This window comes from Oncorhynchus keta, chromosome 9 (assembly GCF_023373465.1).
Source record: "Oncorhynchus keta strain PuntledgeMale-10-30-2019 chromosome 9, Oket_V2, whole genome shotgun sequence".
Lineage (NCBI taxonomy): Eukaryota > Metazoa > Chordata > Actinopteri > Salmoniformes > Salmonidae > Oncorhynchus > Oncorhynchus keta.
Window position 1 is genome coordinate 32,699,674 of NC_068429.1, and position 23,636 is coordinate 32,723,309.

At 43.2% G+C, this 23,636-nt stretch overlaps 1 protein-coding gene across 1 annotated transcript in view; it reads left to right on the forward strand.

Moving 5' to 3' along the window:
- The window catches only part of LOC118387583 (hamartin-like), a 32,045-nt gene extending 17,092 nt beyond the window's left edge, over window positions 1-14,953 (forward strand). Inside the window, exons 4-22 of the mRNA XM_035776083.2 lie at window positions 64-216; window positions 398-542; window positions 1,945-2,099; window positions 2,250-2,323; window positions 2,473-2,651; window positions 2,827-2,945; window positions 4,011-4,176; window positions 5,566-5,681; window positions 5,794-5,887; window positions 6,038-6,145; window positions 6,329-6,956; window positions 7,597-7,640; window positions 11,192-11,358; window positions 11,712-11,894; window positions 12,017-12,127; window positions 12,330-12,452; window positions 13,531-13,718; window positions 13,917-14,090; window positions 14,440-14,953. Coding sequence (XP_035631976.2) covers window positions 64-216; window positions 398-542; window positions 1,945-2,099; window positions 2,250-2,323; window positions 2,473-2,651; window positions 2,827-2,945; window positions 4,011-4,176; window positions 5,566-5,681; window positions 5,794-5,887; window positions 6,038-6,145; window positions 6,329-6,956; window positions 7,597-7,640; window positions 11,192-11,358; window positions 11,712-11,894; window positions 12,017-12,127; window positions 12,330-12,452; window positions 13,531-13,718; window positions 13,917-14,090; window positions 14,440-14,806 — 3,294 coding nt within the window. The 3' untranslated portion in view covers window positions 14,807-14,953. The remainder of the gene's footprint in view (window positions 1-63; window positions 217-397; window positions 543-1,944; window positions 2,100-2,249; window positions 2,324-2,472; window positions 2,652-2,826; window positions 2,946-4,010; window positions 4,177-5,565; window positions 5,682-5,793; window positions 5,888-6,037; window positions 6,146-6,328; window positions 6,957-7,596; window positions 7,641-11,191; window positions 11,359-11,711; window positions 11,895-12,016; window positions 12,128-12,329; window positions 12,453-13,530; window positions 13,719-13,916; window positions 14,091-14,439) is intronic.
- The last annotated feature ends 8,683 nt before the right edge of the window (window positions 14,954-23,636 follow it).

Consider the following 23,636-nt stretch of genomic DNA (forward strand, 5'->3'; position numbering starts at 1 on the left):
TTAAGTAACAATGAATAGAATGAGTCTTAAGGCCCAATGCTGTTTCTAATTTGCCCACCACAGCACCTGCTGGACAAGATGAACGAGTGTATGACCAAACAGGCCTGCCGGCTGCCCACCCTCACTCTGCTTGGCCACGTAGTCCGCAAGCAGCCGTCCTGGATCCATAAGATCGCCCGCTACCCGCTGCTGCTCTCGCTGCTCAAATGCCTCAAGGTATAAAAAAAATAAAAATACTGAATGTTTTATTGTAGGTAGGAGGGAAAGATAGCCACAGAGGTCTCTTTTGATAGATGTTTTTTGTTGGAATACAAAGAAGCACAGGTGTATTATATCAAGTGTCTTGGACCTCTTTAATTTGTATCATGTTAAATGTTTCTCTTTCCTTGGTGTCCAGACGGATTCAGACGTTGTGGTCCTCATAACTGGAGTCCTGGTGTTGATCACTTTGCTACCCATGATCCCCCAGGCTGGCAAACAACACCTGTATGAGTTCTTTGACATCTTTGGACGCCTGGCTTCCTGGAACCTGAAGAACCCAGGTAATCAAAAAAAGACTGAGGAGCTAAGACTAAGTCTTAGCCAGGGGTAGTACTAAGCTGGAATTGTTTTAAGAAGATCATACCAGGGATAATTTTGCTATTTGATTTTAAAGTTATTTGATAAATAGTTTTTGACCTGACTGCTATTGGACAATACAAACTCATTGAATAACAGATTCACTATATGGAACAACAGATAGTCCCCCAAAAAAAAAAAAAATCTAAAGGAAGTTTGTTCTGAAGTGTCTATCCTATATCTGAGCGATACAAGACAGATCGGGGAACATTTTTTGTATTTAACCCCTTATATTTTTTACTAAACGGTCACCATATATACTGTACTTCCATAAATGTTTTCAACTGGTTCCGGGGGACCTTCAGACAAGTCATATTTCCATAAAGGGGTCATAATAGTTTGTAGGTCAAACTGTTCGGAGGCTACCGACAATTTTGTGAGGACTGATTTTCGGGATGTCTCAGAGCGGTGTATGTCAGAGCGGTGTATGTCAGACTATCTCTGACACCTTTCACCGCAGATGCAGAAATGTTACATTGACAGATGTAGTGGTTTGAGATGCCTCCAATGCCAAAAAAACAACACCCTCTAGCTTAAAGCAGTGGATTTTTGTATTATGTGAATTAATTCTCTCACTATGAGAATATTGGAAATGGTAGAGTGTTGGGGTTTCATTCCTTACGTCCTTCCTTGTCAATTATTGGTGAAATTAGCATTATGACATTATCTTTTAAATTAAATCGTTCAAAACCTTTATTAATGCAATTGCAGACAGAAGTTGACAAACAGGAACAAAGCACAAATGTTGCCGAGTAAGTTCTGCATCCAACAAAAGGTCTCCAGTGGTTTTATTAAGTCACACCCTGAGTCACACCCTGGTGATGTTACTGCCTATATCATCATCCTCTACTCCTGGGACCAAAACCATGCCTAGAAAGCTGTATAAACAGGGCCTTTACTGTTAGCTAAACACTTAGCAGTAAATGTCCCCTTCCCCCAAAGTTAATTTATTGTGGAATGTTTACCTAGTCTCATCTCCTTCACTCCCCTGCAGAGTTCTGTCTAAGGGCTTCTTTATAATGAGGCAGAAAAAGAAAGAGAACTAAAATACAAATGTAGAACAATACTAAACTTCTACAATGAATATATCTATTGTTAATCAGTAGTCTAAAACCCTATAAATGTAAGGAGGGGTCTTAACCCCTCCCCTTCTATTAATAAAACATAAGCATAATACATTTTTTTCTAATACATCAAACATTTTGGTACAACACTTTTCATGACCCCTAGGTGAACCTGACAAGAGCCAGGTGTGGTTTTGGATGGACTGTTTTTGTTCACGTTGCTTACACCGACCTGACATCATGTTCTTCTTGCCTACACCAGGCCACGTCTCCGAGGTATACCTCATCCACCTGCACGCCAGCGTCTACTCGCTCTTCCACCGCCTCTACGGCATGTACCCCTGCAACTTTGTGTCCTACCTGCGCTCCCACTACAGCATGAAGGAGAACATGGACACCTTTGAGGAAGTGGTGAAGGTGACAGATCACAGCTGTTTCAATTGATCAATCTTCAATTTATTATGTTGATTTGTCTTCAGGAAGAGATTCTACCCCTAGAAATATAATACGAATGTGTATCTAAATAGTTCTGTAATTATTTTTTGTTCTTTCCCATTTTCTTTGCAGCCAATGCTGGAACATGTCCGTATACACCCGGAACTAGTGACTGGAACTAAGGACCATGAGCTTGATCCCACCAGGTCAGTCAATCACAGCTCTCAAGATTGACTCTTGTTTATATACACATTTTTTTGCCAACCAAATCAAGAGATTATCTGCTGTATGAACAAATGAGAAATTATTATTACATTGTTTTCTCAATTGGATTGACGGTTTTGTCCCTCTGCAGATGGAAGAGATTTGAGATCCATGACATCGTCATTGACTGCGCCAAAGTGTCTCTGGATCCCAAGGAAGCGTCGTGTGAGGAGGGCTATGCGACCATGCCCGAGAACCTCTACCCCCAGATGCAGCTTTGTCCACAAGACTCAGCCTCTAGCCCCTACACAGACTTCCACAGCAGCTTCGGTGAGATCACCCGCCCCCCCACCTCTCACCTCCCTTTGGTGGATAGGAATGACATACATTTGTTTGGTGATTGTGAGGAGATTATGGTCTTGTTGATAAGTGGAGAATGAATGGAGATTTATTTAACACATCAATGTAAGAGTGAGTCCGACTGTTCCTCTTCTTCTCCCCACAGGAAGCTCCTCTTTGACCCCCTTCTCTACCCCACGCCAGCCCCAACCACCACCCCTGTCCCTGCCCCCTCTGTCAGGGACTCAGTCCTCCTATCGTAGCCCCCAGACCTCCAGACGTCAGGTAACACACACACAGCATTTCTGTTGCACATATTTTCACGGCACTGACCCATAGCAAATGTGTCCAGATTAGTTCCTAGATAGAAAGTGTTTGTTGGAGGCCAGTGTCAGCCAGAGTGAGCAGTCGCTGATTGCTGCTTCTTCTCTATGCATTTCTTGTTGTTTTGCAGAGGGTGTTAACACTTGATATATTGGCTGTGTCAGATGTTCTTAGTCAATCGCTTGTCCCTGAACCCACTGGCCTCCCCCTCTCCCCTCCGAGCCTATGAATCGCCCCCTTGTTTTTGGAGAGGGAGTGCTTTAGCAAGGAGAGCTGAGGGAGGAGAGGCTTTGAGTCATCAGAGTGGGCAAGACTGCCGGGCGGTGGTGTCAGGCCTTAGAAAACAGAAAACATGCCCTTACGCCCCCGTCCTGCCATCCCAATATGGTCTGTCACATGGGCTGGTTGCCCTGGCGACGCTGTCTGTCCCTCTCTATTTGTGTGCGGCCCACGCAGGGGGTCCTGGTGTTGTTCAGCACTCTGAGTCTGTCTGTCTGGCTGAGGATTTGTCTGTAGAAACCTGAAATCCTGTAAAAAAATAATTTCCAATTACAATTAATAGTATACCACATCAACAATTTGTGGAATTAAGTGTGTGTGTGTGTGTGTGAACATGATTTTCTTGCGTTTTTGAGGTTGGAATAATACTGTGAAATTAAATTTTGATAATACCATTTTAGTGTAAGAACTGTTTGAAAAGACCGCCTGTTTTGGTGGGATGGAGTTTTGGCCTGCCTGGTGGCATTACCAAATTAGTTAAACAGACCAATAGAAAGAATTCCAAACCTCTATGCCAATAACAGCTAGTTTTCAGTTTTCACTCAGACCACTTTGACAGTCCTAGTAAAATTCTTGCATGAGAAAATGCTCTTTGCTAAGAAGCCATTGGGACTGTTGTTTTTTACAATTTTAATTGAAAGCAATCCCAGTAAGGTGCTTAATTGTTACCCAGACATGATTTGATATTGGGATAAAAATGTCTGCATTGGAACTTTAACTGGTAACATTGTGAATGTCTTCCTTCAGAACTCAAGCTGTGAACTCAACTCTACCTGTGGGGGAAAAGAACTGTGGAGCCCCTCCTCCCAGTGTGGAATGGCCACACCTCCTTCCTCCAGGGGCATGTCACCTAACCCAGAGCTCTCCCATAGTGCCTCTTACCTCTCAGGCCACCGCGTCCACAGCACATCAGGTGAAAAGGGATAATTAATCTATACAACATACTGAACAAAAATATAAACGCAACATGCAATAATTTAAACTATTTTAGAGTTACAGTTCATATAAGGAAATCAGTCAATTGAAATAAATTCATTAGGCTCTAATCTAATGGGTTTTTGACTGGGCAAGGGCACAGCTGTGGGTGGGCTTGGGAGGGAATAGGCCCAGCCAATAAAAATGAGTTTTTCCCCACAAAAGGGTTTTATTACAGACAGAAATGCTCAGTTTCATCTGCTGTCCGAGTGACTGGTCTGACGATCCCGCAGGTGAAGAAGCCGGTTGTGGACGTCCTGAGCTGGCGTGGTTACATGTGGTCTGCAGTTGTGGGGCTTGTCTAAAATTACGTTGGAGGCAGCTTATGGTAGAGAAATTAACCTTCAATTCTCTGGCAACAGCTCTGGTGTACATTCCTACAGTCAGCATGCCAATTGGACATCTGTGGCATTGTCTTGTGACAACTTCACATTTTAAAGTAGCCTTTTATTGCCCCCAGCACAAGGTGCACCTGTGTAATGATCATACTGTTTAATCGTCTTCTTGATATGCCACACCTTTCAGGTGGATGGATTACCTTGGCAAAGGAGAAATCCTCACGAACAAGAATGTAACCGAATTTGTGCACAACATTTGAGAGAAATAAGCTTTTTGTGCGTTTGGAACATTTCTGGGATCTTTAATTACAGCTCATGAAACATGGGACCAACATGTTACGTTTTTGTTCATTATCGATTCCATAAAAAATATAGACTTTTATGATATAACCAACATGCTTTAGAAACCTTTAAAATATGTTAAGCACTATTTGTCTTCAACATCAGATTTTAAACAACTTTTTGCACTCCTTACATAGCTTCATGTGTTTCTGCACCATAGAAATAGAATGGTGTCGGAAAGCCATTGTCTTTACACTATACCACTCAGAGGGGGTTATGTGGTGTAGAAGTGTGTCCCCCAAACTACGTCCAGATGTGGCTTGGGGAAGTCAGATTGGAAACCAGATCTTTACACTGTAAAAATATGGCGGTGTTTAACTGTGGGTTGTCTGTCATCTTTTTTTAACAAATTGGTCTTTTGACAAATCAGATCAGCTCTTTTGCTAATAATTGGGCATAAGTCAGAATTGGACTGCCTGTGTATATGTAGCATATGTGTCATGAAACCGGTTTCAAACCGGTGTAGTGTAAAAAGGCCTATTACAATATCTTGTGTTTTTAATATGGATTTGATAAACAATATTTATTCATAACGATCATGCTTTAGAAACTGATCCGTACATGTATTGGTGAGTTTTTGCCATGTGATTAATCCTACATTACATTTCCGTTGGTATTTGTTCGTAATTGCTGTTTTCTGTAAGCAGGAGGGAAAGGAACACCTGCCTCAAGTACTCCTGCCACCACCTCCCCGCCCCCCACCCTCTCTGATGAGTTCCCCACCATCCCCCTGACATCCAACACCGCTAGTCCACCACGGAAGGTAGAGTATGACATCCATGCCCACAATGAGCATTATTGGCCTTTGTAGTGTAGTAAGAAGAGAACTTGGTTAAATAAAGGTTTAATCCAAATGACAAACTGTTCACTTTCAGCATGGCTGCCCTGTAGAAGCATCCAAACCTAGCCTGGTGAGGCAAGAACCAATCCCAGATCCTGAGAAAGGTGGAGAGGTCATCAACAACAAAGGTCAGTCATCATCAAAAATGTGGAGTTGGATATTACATTTGTATGCTTTGTATCAAGTCGTTGGTTCTTAACCTTTGTCGGTCCATGTTCTCTGGTGGAAGATTGTTTTATGTAAAACTGTGTGTTTATTGGCTGTCTTCTGTTTACTAGATGCAAGTGGTGGTGGGACCATTTCCATGACGCTGACAGAACTTTCAGTCTTTATGCAGGAGCAGGAGCTGGAGCTTCAGCTGAGGACAGAGAAGGAGAGGGAAGAGGGTGAGTACACTGTCTGAGAATAGGAGTGTGCTGGTCTAAATGAGACTGACATAAAATGTCAGTTGAATGAGAGGGAACCATATACATTTCATAGCAATAGTCTTAATGCACCAATGACTCAAAAGCCTGTTTCACTACAAGCGTCCTTATGTCCCCTGTTTTACCTCTCCAAAAACACACCAGCTGCCATCACAGAGGAGCTCCTGGAGATCACGGAGGACAAGCGAGACTTTGCTGCCCTGAGTGGCTTTGACACCCCTTTCTACCGTACCACTGAGACCCTGACAGGTACCCAGGAGAAGGCCCTGCCCAACCACCCACTGGGTGGCCTCATGCTGCCCCGGGACCCCCACCATGCGGTGTCCACCCCAGACAAGGCACTGGAGAATGCCCAGGGCGCTAATGGTGGTGGGGACAATAGTAGGGGCTCGGCCCTAGAGCAGTCCTGGTCTTTCCAACCCATGTGTCCCTTCAGCCCCATCGAACACCCACTCCACCGGAGCCCCTCTGCCCCGGAGTACGAGATGGCCAAGTTCGGTGGCCTGTTCTCCCCCAGCCCCTCCATCAAGAACCACTCCCTGCCCTATGAGGCCCTGTTTGATCTGGCTCTGCCTCGGGCCGCATCCCTCTTCGTGGGGAGGAGGACATCAGAGGCCCTGGGCAGGGCTGCTCTCGAGAGGCTGTGCCAGCGGCAGGAGGGGCTGGAGGACAGGGAGGAGGAGGGTCAGGGGAGGGTGTCGGCTTCCCCCCTGGAGGTGCTGGATCGTCTCGTTCAGCAGGGAAGCGACGCCCACGACAAGGTGCTCAACAGGTGAGGGGTCCAGCTTTTAGCATCTGTGTGAGATCACAACTGTCTGACCAACTTTATGCTTATCAGTCTCCATCAAAACCATCTGATTATGGGTCGTCTTAGTACCTAGTCCAAGAACATGGCTGTCTGTGTGCCGTAAGTGTTGAAGGCAAAGGAAAGCCAGAGTATGTGATGTGAGCTCTCTTGGTAAAACTGCGCTGGGTCATTTCCACTCCATTGCCCTGGCCCACGGGTAAAACTCAGTTGAACAACTACAGGCACTGTCTGCCCCCCCACACACACACACTGTCCTCGCTCCTAAACCAATAATACAACAACAGAAGGGACCAGTGTCAGCAGAGTTGGAGCTCTGCACAGAACAATCTGGCTCTGCTCATTTCATCCCCGCTGCCCCCACCGCTTTAGTATCTTCTCCAAAGCTCAATAGCAGGCCATACCCTGCTTGAGGGATATAATTGACTGGGACAGAGGTCCCGTACACAGAAAGGTGTCTCCAAGCCCAGATGGGTCCAGAAGACTGGGATCAACCATTCAGATTTTTCTATGGGGGTGTCTGAGTCTGATATACTGTCCCAATGCTGACTCTGTTGAACTGACCCAGTTTTTTAATTAGTCATGACTCTCCCTCTCTCTCTTACAGATTACCTTTGCCAAGCAAGTCAGCTGACTGGACACATTTTGGAGGTAAACAACCACCACCAGAGTACAGCAGCAGCACTGTACTTTCAGCTAGTGCAACAGTGGAACACTGATAAAACTTTCAGGACCTTTAGGCCTCATGATGTGTTTACCCTACAATGACTATAAAGTAGTTTTCCTACATCAGGCTTAAACTGAGGCTATTTGACAGTGTTCTCCCACTCATAAGTGCCTTTTGGAGGTAGAATTAGTGATGCACCGATATGACATTTTTGGTCGATACTGATCTAATATTTTCCTAACCAAAAAAACGATACCGATATTTTACATTTTAGCAGCATTTTAAGCATTCTAGTACAGTTAACTAGTTAACACACACGGACGCAGCGGTCTAAGGCACTGCATCTCAGTGTAAGAGGTGTCACTACAGTCCCTGGTTCGAATCCAGGCTGTATCACATCGGGCCGTGATTGGGAGTCCCATAGGGTGGTGTACAATTGGCACAGCGTCGTCAGGGCTAGGCCGTCATTGTAAATAAAAATGTATTCTTAACTGACTTGCCTAGTTAAATTAAAGGTTATATACACACACACACACACACACCACACTGACCAAAAAGTTATTTTGTTGGCATTTACGTATTACCAATAAAACATAATCAAAACCTTTTTCTTTCACTTACTTACTGTGCTGTTTCGTTGTTCAGTCGTTTCATTCTAAACCAGGATTTCTCTTACTATGGAACGCCGTTTGGGTCTTTTGAGTGTCAATAACACTATTTGACGTGTCAAATAAGCTTGTTGACCAATCAGGACCTGAATATGACTGCACGTCACAATTTAACTCGTTCATTAATTTGATGTAGTTATTACACATTGATTACACTATCACTTGTATGTCACAACGATTCATTGATACGTATGCTGTGATGCTGGTAAAGTTGTCTCGCAAACCTAAAAAAAAAAAAAAAAAAAGCTAGCTACCTCATGGATGCAAACAATGTTCTTCCCCAAAAACATGGCAAAAAGACATCTTTCAGTAGCTATAGTTAGCTAGCTAACTATATAGCTCGGTGTCATCTGAAATAAACCCTAATTTATAACAGTTCTTATTTGATTAATGGTGGGCAAACTCATCTATGTGACGCTAGCCACAATAGTGGACTTTGCAGTTAGCCTTAAATAAAAGTGTGACAGTGATGCAAATTAATACAAATAGTAGAATTATGATATAATTGAATAGATAATGCTAAACGAGGTTGGAATGTTACATAAAATCAACAAAAGACAATAATTTGTTCATTTGACATCTGTTGAAATCATACTTAAGTATGCCCTCAATGCAATTCTAATTTTACTGTACAGCCTTGCCTATGGATTGTGGATCAATAATCATATCAGTCTACTCAGAGAACATTAGCGTTGTAGGTCTTATTGTGGGACTCTGAAACAATTGTGAATTGAGCCACATTTATTGTTAACCAATGTGTGCTGAACACTGATAACTCTGAGGAGGACATTGGGAAAAAATATCTTGGGTGGTGAGTAGACTGATACCCCATTTGATCCCAATCCTTAGGTAAAGCTGTACAGTGCAATATGAATGTCACTACACACAATAGGCTGACTGGAGACGTGATGTCACAGTCCCGCGACAAGGGCTACAACGCTAATTTTTTACATTTTTCACAGTTGTGTTCTGTGGGTGTCACCGAGTAGACTTATACCCATTTCATTGCTACACATTCCAATCTTGTTTAACATTATCTAGTCTAAATATGGCATGTTTCCACCAATTGTAACCTTCTGCAGCACTTTCAAAGAGGTACTTTTATTTTTAAGGCAAACCCCAAATTCCACTAGTGCCTAATCCATATTGTGGCTAGCTGCACAACACAACTTGTTCCGGTCAAGCCTCACTAGCCAGATGAAGCTAGCTGGCTGCTTATAACGATAGCTTTGGGCAACAGGGTTAAGTAGCTGGCTAGCTATTTATTTTCATGAACTGAAGTTCAATTTCAATAGGCGAACAACAAGTGACAACCTAGCTAACACTTACTCACAAGGATTCCTAAATCGTTGCTAATAATCAAAATGACTGCAGTTTCTACTGGGCATTGTTTTCAGGCAGGTTGTATTGGTGCTAGCTAGGTACCAAGCTAAAGATGTCTATCCCAGAAGTTGCGGTCAAACAAACACAGTTTGTGGCCGGTGTTTGCAGACTTTTTGTACAGCTTTGACAGTGCTACTTATAGTAGTGGTGGCACCTGGCTTGCACGTGCAAATTCAGCCCACACAACATTCTATGATAAAACTGTAATTTGACATGTCAAATTAAAAGCTTATTTAATGCCTCAAATAGTGTTATTTGACCAATATTTTTTTGATACGCAAAGACCCAAACGGCGTTCCATAGTGTGTATGTCGTGAAGCTAATAGCAGTGATGCTATTACTGTATAACTCCAGTAGGGCAACATGTGTACTGGTGCCCAACCAGTCGGCGAAAGCCAACATCACCCACGACAGAGAACGGTTGCTTGTCAAGGGCCACGAATTCCTTTATCTTGGCTTTAATGGATTTTGCCTTTTGAGTTGTCTGAATGAAATGTTCTTACTCTTTCAAATGACTGCTCGACTTGTTGACTGCTCGATCCACACAGCAGACATTGTGGGCTAGGTTAGGAATGCTGTGTTGCATATGTAGCTTTGACATCGGCTTTGCACATCGGTGTTAAACTAGACATCGGGCCGATACCAATGTTGCCATTTTTAGCTAATATCGTCTGATTCCGATATATCATGTACTCCTAGGTAGAATAGTATTAAAACGGTACAGAAGCAGTTGAGAGAATCCGAGCTGCTATGTGACGTCTTCCCTGGACGGGAACAAAAGTGTGTCTTAACCATCTCCTGCTGCTGATCACTGTATAACAGCCTTGTGTATGGGCCAAACCTCCCTCTGCCTGCCAAGTTGGAGCATTAGAATTGAATACATTTATATAAGTCATGTATTTTTGATTGTGTGTGAAACCAACTCCACAAAGAGCTTGTGGTTAACTTATGTAAGTTCCCTCATGACTCTGAGAGGCCTTTGTGTAAAGTTCTCCGATTTTATCTGCCTGTTTTATTTTCTATACACCTACTCAGTTCCCTTTTTTCTGTGTTAGTGTGACTACATACAGTGAACTAGTCATACCACTTTCATACATAACTAAAGGATTGTGAATAATAAATGTTCATGATATTACTTTATGTAGGTGTTATGTACTGTGTATGTGGGCCTGATGAAATTAGAGCTAATGAACCATAGAAACAAAGCTATATCTACGTATTGAACAGTACTACTGTTTGAGCCCAGAAGAGCATTAGGAGAGGGTCAGAAATGCAATCAATCCATCATAAACTTCACATCTACCCAGTGAAAAAACCCACAACTTGTACAATGTGGAGTTAACCGTTAACTCCCGCCAACGATGTGCTCAAAGTTCCTTGTTGACATCGCATGAGAAGAAAAAAATGAATTCAGTATTATCATTTTATGACTGTCATCATTTTCCTGGATGTTGTTAATCTGCTTTGTGCCTGTCCCCCCCCAGGCTCGGCTCCGCTGGACGAGCTGCACACGTTGCGTAGCCAGCTGCTCCTGCTGCACAGCCAGCTGCTGTACGAACGCTACAAGCGAGAGCAGCACGCCGTCCGCAACCGACGCCTACTGCGACGCGTCATCAACGCCACAGCACTGGAGGAACAGAACAACGCCATGGTAATAAATGCACCAGATGCACCTCCCCTCCTGAATTTGTCCTGTAGCTTCTCAGAACTAGTGTGAATTGGTTTGGAGGTAGTGGTGTTGGAATCGTGGCTTTCTAAGACAGTTATCTTTGAAAGTATCATGAAGTAGATGTTTTGATAAGTATCACAAAACAGGAGCCTGCTCTTGATCCATTTCACTCACCGACTTTGTTGCTTGTATTGGCTCAGTAGAGTATGTTTTCCTCTGTTGCATATGGTGAAAAGAAGTTTCCCAAATGAACTGTTTTATTAAATCCTATGCCGTTGTAGATTTCGTCAAACGGTGAGCGGTCTGTCATCCTCTCTCACTGTATCTGCCTGTAGAAGGACCAGCTGAACCTCCAGAGTGTGGACATCGTGTCTCTGAAGGAGAGTCTGCACGTGGAGCAGCAGCGCTGCAGGCAGCTGTGGGACGACCGAGAGACCGTGGTCACCAGACTACACAGCCAGGTCCGCCAGCTACAACAGGGCCGGGACGACTACTACACCAAGAACCAGGAACTACAGGTAGACGCATGACTACATTTACACACATGCATGCACGCACGCGCGCACACACAAATGCATAGAATAATGTATATCAAATCTTCCATACACTGTATTGTACCCTCTCTGATGATCCTTTCCAGAGTCAGTTGAATGAGTATCAGAAGAAGATGAATGAGCTGGAGGCAGATCTGCAGAGGTCCAACAACAAGGTGTGTCACACGGGGCACCTTCTCAACCAGATGACTACCAAGGTGAGGCACCTCATCTAGTTCTACTTGCTCTGCTGCTGTAAAATCAATCAACATGGATAAACTGCTTGCCACTTGTAGTAAATCAGATGCTGTATGTGCAAAGATAAAAGGACTAAGAACATAGTGTATCCATAAATAAACCAAACCGAGGGCTTTGTGAGGTTTGTCTACATTCTGATTGGTTGTCCCATGTGTCCTACAGCTGAGCACCAGTGAGCGCACTCAGCAGCAGATGAGCTTCCTGAACAAGCAGCTGCTTCTCCTGGGGGAGGCCCACAAGCTGACTGAACAGCGGCAGCAGCACACAGGCTTAGACAATGCCATGGTAAGGGACCAAGGGCCACTGAGAACATATAGGAGGAACTTAGGGTGAAAAGAGGAACATAATCAGTACTACTGCATGGGTAAAAGCTGTATTAATAAAAAGTTACTATCGATGTCTCCGCCATGACAGAACACAGATGTGTTCCATTGCATTCTGGTAAAAGTTGTCAGGGACATATGTATTTGGAGAGGAACAACAACCTATAGAGCCCCACAGTGGATGTGTCATAGTATGTGTGCTAATAAAACCTAGCAGTCAAACAGGGAAATAATTCCAATAGTTTTTCCACCTTTCATTTTTCCGTTGGATTTTTATTTTGATAACCTTGTAAATCTCTCTAAGACAAGATGATATATATATATATATATATATATGGCTGTATTTACTCTCGGGTTTGAAAATGCTCATTAGCATCGTGGTCCTTCTGTGGCACAGTTGGTAGAGCATGGCGCTTGTAACGCCAGGGTAGTGGGTTCGATTCCCGGGACCACCCATACGTAGAATGTATGCACACATGACTGTAAGTCGCTTTGGATAAAAGCGTCTGCTAAATGGCATATATTATTATATATATAAAGTAGACATCATGCAAGACTACACCTTTGCTAAACAAGTATTGTGTAATTTTAAAACTTACCCAAGACAGTTCACAGAATTGTACAGTTTATAGAAATGTTGCCAATTTATTCATTACTCCATTTAGTTAACATTAGATAGTTAACAGAGATTCTTACATTTGCCTCGATTTGGCAGTCTCATCCAGACATGGCATTTGTAGTTCTGTATGATGGCCACATTATCATCTAATTAGCATTAAAACATTTTGGGGGGGGTGTAAATGCCGGCAAATATATTGACATAAGTCACCTTGTCGGAGAGAGATTTACACGGTTATCAAAACGGCTACGGAAAAATGAATGGTGGACAATTGGAACTATTTCCCTGTTTGACCGCTGGGTTTTATGGGTACTATGACTCTATGCATACCAGATGATACCTCTCATGGAGGCCACTGGCCAAACCCTGGCCAGACTAGTTTAACAGTTCCCACACCAACACCCTCTCTTTCTCACTGTAGGAGGCCCAGATGGTGCAGGTGTCCTGGGGGAAGGAGGTGGAGAGGTTGAGGCAGAGCCTGCTGCAGCAGGGCCAGAAGCTAGAGGCAGCGCAGCAGAGAGTGGGTGAGCTGGAGACACAGCTCACCAAGAAGGAACACCTCATCGTGGAGCAGAAGAAGTTTCTGGAGGACGTCAAGGGCCGGGCCAAGTATGAGAATTCCGGGTTTAGAGGTTGAAAAGGCCTCTAGACTTATTTAGGTTCATTGTGTTGTTTTAAGGTGTCGACCTTTGGATCAACGCAGTTGGTTTGTGGGTTTTTATGCACAACTGTGTGTTTGCACAGCAGCTAGCTCTGTTTTTGTCTCTTAAGTGTGTAATATGATCATGTCCATCTGTCTCTGTGCAGGGGCGAGCTGCAGGCGTCAGACAGCAGGTACCAGGCCCAGAGGAGAGTGACCCAGCTCCTGCAGACGGAGCTGCTGCAGCTCTACAGTAGACTGGAAATGGAGGGTCATGCCACCCTGACCACACCCTCCGCAGGGGGCAGCAGTACCGATCCTGGCCCTCCTATAGACTCTAGGTGAGATGGCAGTCGAACTGTTGACGTTTATGGAATGCACATGCAGAATGGTGTATGTGCCATTAGAAGCTAAATGTATATTTAGGAGGTATGGTATGTGGCCAATATACCACGACTAAGGGCTGTTTTGCATGCCGCAAGTGCCTGGATACAGCCCTTAGCCTTGGTATATTTGTCATATACCTCAAACCCTGAGGTGTCTTATTGCTATTATAAACTGGTTACCAATGTAATTAGTGCAGTATACGTTTCTGATATGCCACCAGTATTCAGGGCTTGAACCAACTAGTTTATAATTGAAAGTAATCCCCTTCCATGTTTTCCTCCCTTGTCTCCATGGTAATGGCAGTATCATGGAGCCAGATGGACCCGTCACATCAGGAACCAATGAGTGGTCAGATAACGGCAGACCACCTCAGTCCCCACGACGCAACGGCAGTACTTTATCTCCAGGGCAACCTATGGCGAACAACCCCCCTAAGAAGCCTCCTGTCAACTCTGTCAACGGCACCCAGGAAGTCCCCAAGCCTTCCTGTACCCATACCCCCCTGGCCCCCCCACTGCCCCCTGACGCCACCCCCCTCACTGTTGGCTCCTACCCCAGCGCCAAGAGCTTCCTGGGCATGCGGGCGCGAGAGCTGTTCCGGAACAAGAGCGAGAGCCAGTGTGACGAGGAGCCGCCACCCCCCGCCTGGCCGGCCTTTCACAGGGCCTGAAGACTGAGCTGTGTGTGGAGCCCTCATTTCCCCCACTGGGGAATTCTCTGACGTGTCCTGTCTCTAACCCTGTCCTTAACCTTACCTTTTCCCCTGCCCTTGCCTCTATACTGGGTGCCCCTCTCACTGTGCCCGTGAAGGAGCACCTGCCTGAAACCAAGCAGAGAGCTACCAAGCAGGAGAGTACCAGACGGAAGATGGGAGGAGCAAGGGGAGGGGGAGTGGTGGCGGCCAGTTCAGCACGACCTAGACAGCAACTAAGGATCATGGACTATAACGAAACTCATCACAAGCACAGTTAAAATACAAGAACTGAGAGAGGATGGAGAGGAGAGTAGAACGAGTAGTTGGCCGGAGAAAGAGCTCCTAACAGTAAGAGGTTTGAGACAAAGCTCTTTTTTAAATTCAGTGTTATTTATCCCATTTCCTCAAGTGGACAACAGGATTTGAACCAATGATGTGATTTACTCCCTTATCAAATGTAAAGATGGGAAGGAAGGTTTAAATAAGGACGTAATGTTACAATATACCAGCAGAGACCACTATCTTTATCTGCTTAGATTTCACTTATATTTTTGGGAGCTTTTCAAACTATTTCATATAGACACCATATTTCCAAATCCGTTACTTGACGTTTTAAATAACCACATCAAAACAAATTAGTCTTGTAGGGTGTGTCAGAAAGGATGTTTCTGAAAGTCCGGTTTTGGTTAACTAATGTCCCTCTTGAGCACCTGTACTGATGTTGTGTGAGGAGGGGGGTGGGGTGATCCTCAAGGCTTGGAGAGTAGATGTACCAAGCATGGAATTGTTGTCTGTAATTCCAACTCCTCTGCTGTTCTTGAGGAGGAATCAGGGATTTTGACTGTTGCTACAGTATAGTTTATATACAATGCAAGAGGATTGCTTTTCCATGCTAATTTCATTAGGCCTGCATTCCTGACAGAAATGTCCTTTAGTATGTGGGTCGTTCCACCATTCCACCACTTTGGATTTCACCTCATTTTAACATTATGTCATAAAGAGCACATGTTAAATTAAAGAGATATAATAATTACTATAGTAAGTGCCAAATAAAGTAAAAGGGTTGACTATTTCATCTTAAATCAGCCATAAATCCCCTTGTGACAGGAGGAATGGAAGCTTGTTGTGTGCAACAGAGTAGTAATTGAATACAAGCTTCACATTTGTACTTTTTGTTAAAACATTTCTAGCCTGTCTATCGAAGGGTGACAGGGTTGATGTGTTATGCTTGACCCACTCAATTTTCCACCACAAAAACAACTGAAAATGACAGAAAAGAGTAGAACCAATTCAACTGCTTTTACACTGTATTGACTTAAATGTTCAATGCTTCTATTGAAGAAAAAAAAGAAGTTTCATATTAAAACGAGAGTTCAGTTCACGTAACAGGGTTGACCTTAAAATGCGAGACAGATGTAAATTAATCACCAATCACATTAAATACACTGCTCAAAAAAATAAAGGGAACACTAACATAACACATCCTAGATCTGAATGAATGAAATATTCTTATTAAATACTTTTTTTCTTTACATAGTTGAATGTGCTGACAACAAAATCACACAAATTATCAATGGAAATCAAATTTATCAACCCGTGGAGGTCTGGATTTGGAGTCACACTCAAAATTAAAGTGGAAAACCACACTACAGGCTGATCCAACTTTGATGTAATGTCCTTAAAACAAGTCAAAATGAGGCTCAGTAGTGTGTGTGGCCTCCACGTGCCTGTATGACCTCCCTAAAACGCCTGGGCATGCTCCTGATGAGGTGGCGGATGGTCTCCTGAGGCATCTCCTCCCAGACCTGGACAGTCTGTGGTGCAATGTGGCGTTGGTGGATGGAGCGAGACATGATGTCCCAGATGTGCTCAATTGGATTCAGGTCTGGGGAACGGGCGGGCCAGTCCATGGCATCAATGCCTTCCTCTTGCAGGAACTGCTGACACACTCCAGCCACATGAGGTCTAGCATTGGGAGGAACCCAGGGCCAACCGCACCAGCATATGGTCTCACAAGGGGTCTGAGGATCTCATCTCGGTTCCCTAATGGCAGTCAGGCTACCTCTGGCGAGCACATGGAGGGCTGTGCGGCCCCCCAAAGAAATGACTGACCCACCGCCAAACCAGCAGAACGTTCTCCACGACGTCTCCAGACTGTCACGTCTGTCACATGTGCTCAGTGTGAACCTGCTTTCATCTGTGAAGAGCACAGGGCGCCAGTGGCAAATTCGCCAATCTTGGTGCTCTCTGGCAAATGAAAAACGTCCTGCATGGTGTTGGGCTGTAAGCACAACCCCCATCTGTGGACGTCGGGCCCTCATACCACCCTCATGGAGTCTGTTTCCATTTGAGCAGACACATGCACATTTGTGGCCTGCTGGAGGTCATTTTGCAGGGCTCTGGCAGTGCTCCTCCTGCTCCTCCTTGCACAAAGGCGGAGGTAGCGGTCCTGCTGCTGGGTTGTTGCCCTCCTACGGTCTCCTCCACGTCTCCTGATGTACTGGCCTGTCTCCTGGTAGCGCCTCCATGCACTGGACACAACGCTAACAGACACAGCAAACCTTCTTGCCACAGCTAGCATTGATGTTCAATCCTGGATGAGCTGCACTACCTGAGCCACTTGTGTGGGTTGTCGACTCCGTCTCATGCTACCACTAGAGTGATAGCACCGCCAGCATTCAAAAGTGACCAAAACATCAGCCAGGAAGCATAGGAACTGAGAAGTGGTCTGTGGTCCCCACCTGCAGAACCACTCCTTTATTGGGGGTGTCTTGCTAATTGCCTATAATGTCCACCTGTTGTCTATTCCATTTGCACAACAGCATGTGAAATGTATTGTTAATCAGTGTTGCTTCCTAAGTGGACAGTTTGATTTCACAGAAGTGTGATTGACTTGGAGTTACATTGTGGTGTTTAAGTGTTCCCTTTATTTTTTTGAGCAGTGTAAATAATCTTCAGAAATGACTTTGTCAAAGCAACAATAACTAGGGCTTTACAATGATGGTAAAATTTGGAGAAATATTGGGATTTAGTGGATTAAAATCTTCCTAGAAGTCACAAGGTGCACGGAGGGACATGTCAAAATGCTGAAAAGACTTGATTCATATAAAAAATGGGATTTATTGAATTCTCCATTTGGTCTATAATAAAGGGCACTTCATTTAATATAACAGGCTTTTGGAAATTCGATATCGGTGCAAAAGAACGTCTACTTAAAATATCAAAGGGCACCCTTTGCAGAACAACCCATGTGTTGAAGACAGACAGACTGAGTTTGTTTGTGCCGAGTTTGTATGTATGCAAGTTTATGCTGTTTAAGTCCAGTTGCAATAAGAAAAATGTGCAACATTTAGAAATGCTTTTTTAAAAGTAGTTTTTTAAAAACGGTTTATTATTTCATGATCACTCCCATCCCCAAGTTGTCCTAGCCTTGCAAGGGGCTTTGCAACCTGTAAGAAGGATTTTGGGGATATATTCCATTTACATTCCTGTTAGTGTTGATGGACGTTACTGAAACTTTCAAACATTTATTATCAAACTGGAATATTGATATTACAACAGCATTTTGTTAACAGAGTTCAAAAATACCTGCAACTTATGTTGCTCACGATATCCATATCTTGAATTTAGGTAACACTCATGCTATGTTCATTTCAGCAAATTATTTGCAAAACATCTCACTGTATAAAGCAGTGTATTCTGTTCAAGTTCACTTACAGAAAGACACTTTGAACGTGCCAAACATTTTAATCAGATACTAAATACATCCATTTCAGAATGACACGTTCACATCAAGTGTTTCTATTCTAGTTGATACATTATGTATCTGGGCAGGCTGGGTAGGTTCCTTTATAAATGTAAGCTGCTACTCGTCACCTGTTCAAAATTGTAATCAGTAGTGTAATTTTTGGATAACCCAAACTCCGTAATCGGATTACTTTCCCCATAAGAGGCATAAGAAGAATACAAAAAGGATCCATAGTGGTCTCTGACTTGTGTTCAGATTTGTTCCAGAGGAACAAACTTTAAATTGCGCCTTTTTTCAATGCTGAATTGAATGTCGTTGAGAAACAGAAAGATGTTAATGTTTTACACAACATCCTTTTTAAGGTAATCCACGAAGTAATCAAGTTTTTTTTTTAAGTATCTGTAATCTGATTACAACATTTTTGCCGGTAACGTAACTGATTACAGTTCATTTTAAAAAGTCACTCCCCAACCCTGTGTCTCGGTATCCCTCGAATGCTGCATAAAAGGTTTTACATGTGTCATCTGTTTTCTGAGAACAGAACAAAAACAGTCTCTGCCAATTGATTCTTATTGGTCCTACTGACCTTTGGCAGTCAGATTTGCCTCTATTATAATATATTATTTTTTTCAGTAAAAAGTGGAAGAATTTTACTTTGATGTGGACATTGAAAGTTGGGTCCTTCCATGTTTTTTGAAATGGTCATAAATCCTGTTGTCCACTGAACTTCAGCTGTCATTCCCTCTGCCTTGCTATCTAAAGCATGTTCAACAATCCACTTTAATGCCAACAGTACAGTATAGTAGTAGGAACTACAACAAACCAAGATGGATGGTACAATCAAGCGTGAACTGAATGGAAAGCTTGAGTTGGGACTCCTTTTGGAGTTGGAGATTTTGAAAAAAGGCAAAAAACAAAGTTATTTAAAGCAGTTGCTTGTGTTTTAACTGTGAATAATAAAATAAAATCATCTTCAATGTTTTGCACTACAGATCCTCTTAATGTTTTTATTTTTCATTAAATGTTCTATAATCATAAAACTAAGGGACAGATTGCAATTTACTGGGGGAGGGTAGTTTTTTTTATTTTTAAATTTTATGTATTGGGCACAGAGTATTTTTTTTAATGTATTGGGCACAGGGGAGAGTAGTTTTTTTTCTCCCCCTTGTTTACATTCGCTCTTTTGCAGGGTTTACCATATTTCTCCCATCCTAGCCACATTTTTTAATCTGCTTACATGCGCCTCCCTTATATCAAGGTGTTTTGGTACTTCCCTTATGCACTATGCTTTACCATGTGCTAACTTTTTACGACAGTAAAGATCAATATAGTCTAATAGTCCATCCTGCCCTCTTTACACCATTCATAGTGGCAATTGTGGTTGGTGGATTGTTTGTCCATATCTGCAATAGGCTGCCTAGCAGTCATACTACACAACATTCAAAGCTGCATCATTTTTTTATATTAATTGACAAGAACCAATAGGAATAGCTGATAGGCAGCGGAGAGGCCAGGTGCACCATTGCGCATGAAAGAACAGTGAAGACATGAGACGCACAGCTCAAATCTAGACTAGCCTACAATACCACAATGCAATGAAGAATTGCATTATTGCTTTCAAATGAGTACAACATTCTATCCTACTCTAGGCTCCAGTGAAAATGTCATTTGAATAACAGCGCAAAGGCCCTGTGATTTGAATATTTCATTCAATTTGGAACAGTCGTTGGTCTACTCACAACATTTTTACAAGGACTAGAAAGGCACAGTAGCAGGCCAGTGACTATTTTTACTTCTGATAGCGAATGTTCTGTCTTGCAGATCATTCTCCCAAGTCGTCCAAAAATAATGTGGCCACATATGCTCCCGGCAGGCCCAGTTAATCAGGAAAGCTTAACACCTGCTCTGCCTCCTCTCCAATCAAAGCGGCTATTCGTAACGCTTCATCATAGCCTACATATTTAACATTTCACTTTAATGTATTCCCTTTTTTATATGTGGCAAAAACTCAACCAAAGTCTCCTGTAGCCATGAACCTGTTCATCCAAAATGTAATTCCGGCATCCTCAAGATGGCTTGACATTAACCAGGTTTCAATCAAACCTTTATGAAACCTACATGTCTGATAAATGTCACATCTTGGGAAAGCATGCAGTTTATTAGGCTACAGATGAAATAAGTTATGAACGTCACAGGGTGGCGAAAGTGCACAGTGATAATGTTGATTCTCCTTTCAATAAATATCAAGGGTCTTATTCTGGTGACATGATGATCAATGCTTGGCTGCCAATTGACATAATCTCGCACTTTTGTCTCATTTTCTAAATAATTTAATGTAGTAGGCTATGCATGTACAACAGTGCATTCGGAAAGTATTCAGACCCTTTGACTTTATAGCATACGTTACATACTTATTCTAAAATGTATTCAATAGTATTTCTCAATCTACACACAGTACCCCATAATGACAAAGCAAAAAAGTTGTAGACATTTTGGCAAATGTATTAAAAAAAATATTACATTTACATAAGTATTCAGACCCTTTACTCAGTGCTTTGTTGAAGCACTTTTTGGCAGCAATTACAGCCTCAAGTCTTGGCACACCTGTATTTGGGGAGTTTCTCCCATTCTCCGTAGATCCTCTTAAGCTCTGTAAGGTTGGATGGGGAGCGTCGCTGCACAGCTATTTTCAGGTCTCTCCAGAGATGTTTGATCGGATTCAAGTCCGGGCTCTGGCTGGGCCGTTTCAAGGACATTCAAAGACTTGTCCCGAAGCCACTCTTGCATTGTCTTGGTTGTGTGTTTAGGGTCTTTGTCCTGTTGGAAGGTGAACCTTCACCCCAGTCTGAGGTCCTGAGCGCTCTGGAGCAGGTTTTCATCAAGAATATCTCCTGTACTCCGTTCATCTCTGCCTCAATCCTGACTAGTCTCCCAGTCCCTGCTGCTGAAAAAACATCCCCACATCATGATGCTGCCACCACCATGCTTCACCATAGGGATGGTGCCAGATTTCCTCCAGACCTGTTGCTTGGCATTCAGGCCAAAGAGTTAAATCTTGGTTTCATCAGACCAGAGAATCTTGTTTCTCATGGTCTGAGAGTCTTTAGGTGCCTTTTTGCAAACTCCAAGCGGGCTGTCATGTGCCTTTTTACTGAGAAGTAGCTAACTTCTGGACACTACCATAAAGGCCTGATTGATGGAGTGCTGCAGAGATGGTTGTCCGTCTTGAAGGTTCTCCCATCTCCACAGAGGAACTCTAGAGCTCTTTCAGAGTGACCGGTTCTTGGTCACCTCCCTGACCAAGGTCCCTCTCCCCCGACTGCTCTGTTTGGGCCGGCGGCCAGCTCTAGGAAGAGCCTTGGTGGTTCCACACTTCCATTTTAAAAATGATATAGGCCACTGTGTTCTTGGGGACCTTCAATGCTGCAGACATTTTTGGTACCCTTCCTCAGATCTGTGCCTTGACACAATCCTGTCTCGGACCTCTACGGCCAATTTCTTGGCTTGATTTTTGCTCTGACATGCACTGTCAACTGTGGGATCTTATATAGACAGATGGGTGCCTTTTCAAATCATGTCCAATAAATTGAATTTACCACAAGTTTTAAAAGCATCTCACCTGTTTTTGCTCTGTCATTATGGGGTATTGTGTGTTTGCTAAGGATGATTTTAAAAATTGCATTTTAGAATAAGGCTGTAACGTAATGAAGTGGAGAAAGTCAAGGGGTCTGAATACTTTCTGAAGGCACTATATTTAAAAAAATATTTATCATGCAGTGGACAGCTAAGCCTATAGGCCTATGCATGCAATGCCCTGATACATTTAGAGCTCAAATCTCTGACAGCTGAACCGGACAACTACTGTTTTAGGAACGTAGCCTAAAAACAATTTAAAAAATGTCTGGTCAATTTTAAATCTTCCCAGACATGTTGTCCGGCACTAAATGTTCCTAAAGGAAACCCTGAAATGTGCATATTGTTTTAATGCAGATTTTAGAATATTCGCATTAAAATCTTTTGCCCATTGGTTGGAAACCTATAGACACCCTAAAGATTCTGGCAAGTGTGCTAGTCCAGTGTCACCTTGATTATGCCTGTACATCATTGTTCACTGGCAGCCCCAAACATCCAAAGAATAAGCTACAGACTAGGGTTGAATATTTTCCTGGTATTTTACAAATGTTCCATCCCGAGAATAATCACTTTTCTCCCGGGTATCCCGGTATTTCCTACCCGACCAACAAACCTACTTTTGTTTTTGCCTTCAGTAACCATCTGTTTTATGTAATTTTACCAAACGTAACATATCATACTAAATGGAGTGTCTCGGATTTACGAAATCCTCTGAGACCAGGTTGGGCTACCGCACATTATTCATGACAGAAAAACATAATAGCCCATAGATTTAGCTCTGATAAAAAAGGTGAAAGCCAGATGGAGATGTGTAAATTAGATGCATTCAGTCCTGGAAATGGAAATACTTTTGTATATTTACTGTATGTGGACACCCCTTCAAATGAATGGATTTGGATATTTCAGCCACACCCATTGCTGACAGGTGTATAAAATCGAGCACACAGCCATGCAATCTCCATAGACAAACATTGGCAGTAGAATTGCCTTACTGAAGAGTAGAGTGACTTTCGATGTGGCACCGTAATAGAATGCTACCTTTCCAACAAGATAATAAGTCACATTTCTGCCCTGCAAGAGCTGCCCCAGTCAACTGTATGTTCTGTTATTCCCAAATGGAAACATCTAGGAGCAACAACAGCTCAGCAGCAAAGTGGTAGGCCACATAAGCTCACAGAACGGGACCGCTGAGTGCTGATGCGCATAAAAATAGTCTGTCCTTGGTTGCAAGACTCACTACCTAGTTCCCAATGTCAGCACAAGAACTGTTCATCGGGAGCTTCATGAAATGTGTTTCTTTGGCCGAGTAGCCGCACACAAGCCTAAGATCTCCATGCACAATGCGAAGCGTCAGCTGGAGTGGTGTAAAGCTTGCCGCCATTGGACTCTGGAGCAGTGGAAATGCATTTTCTGGAGTGATAAATC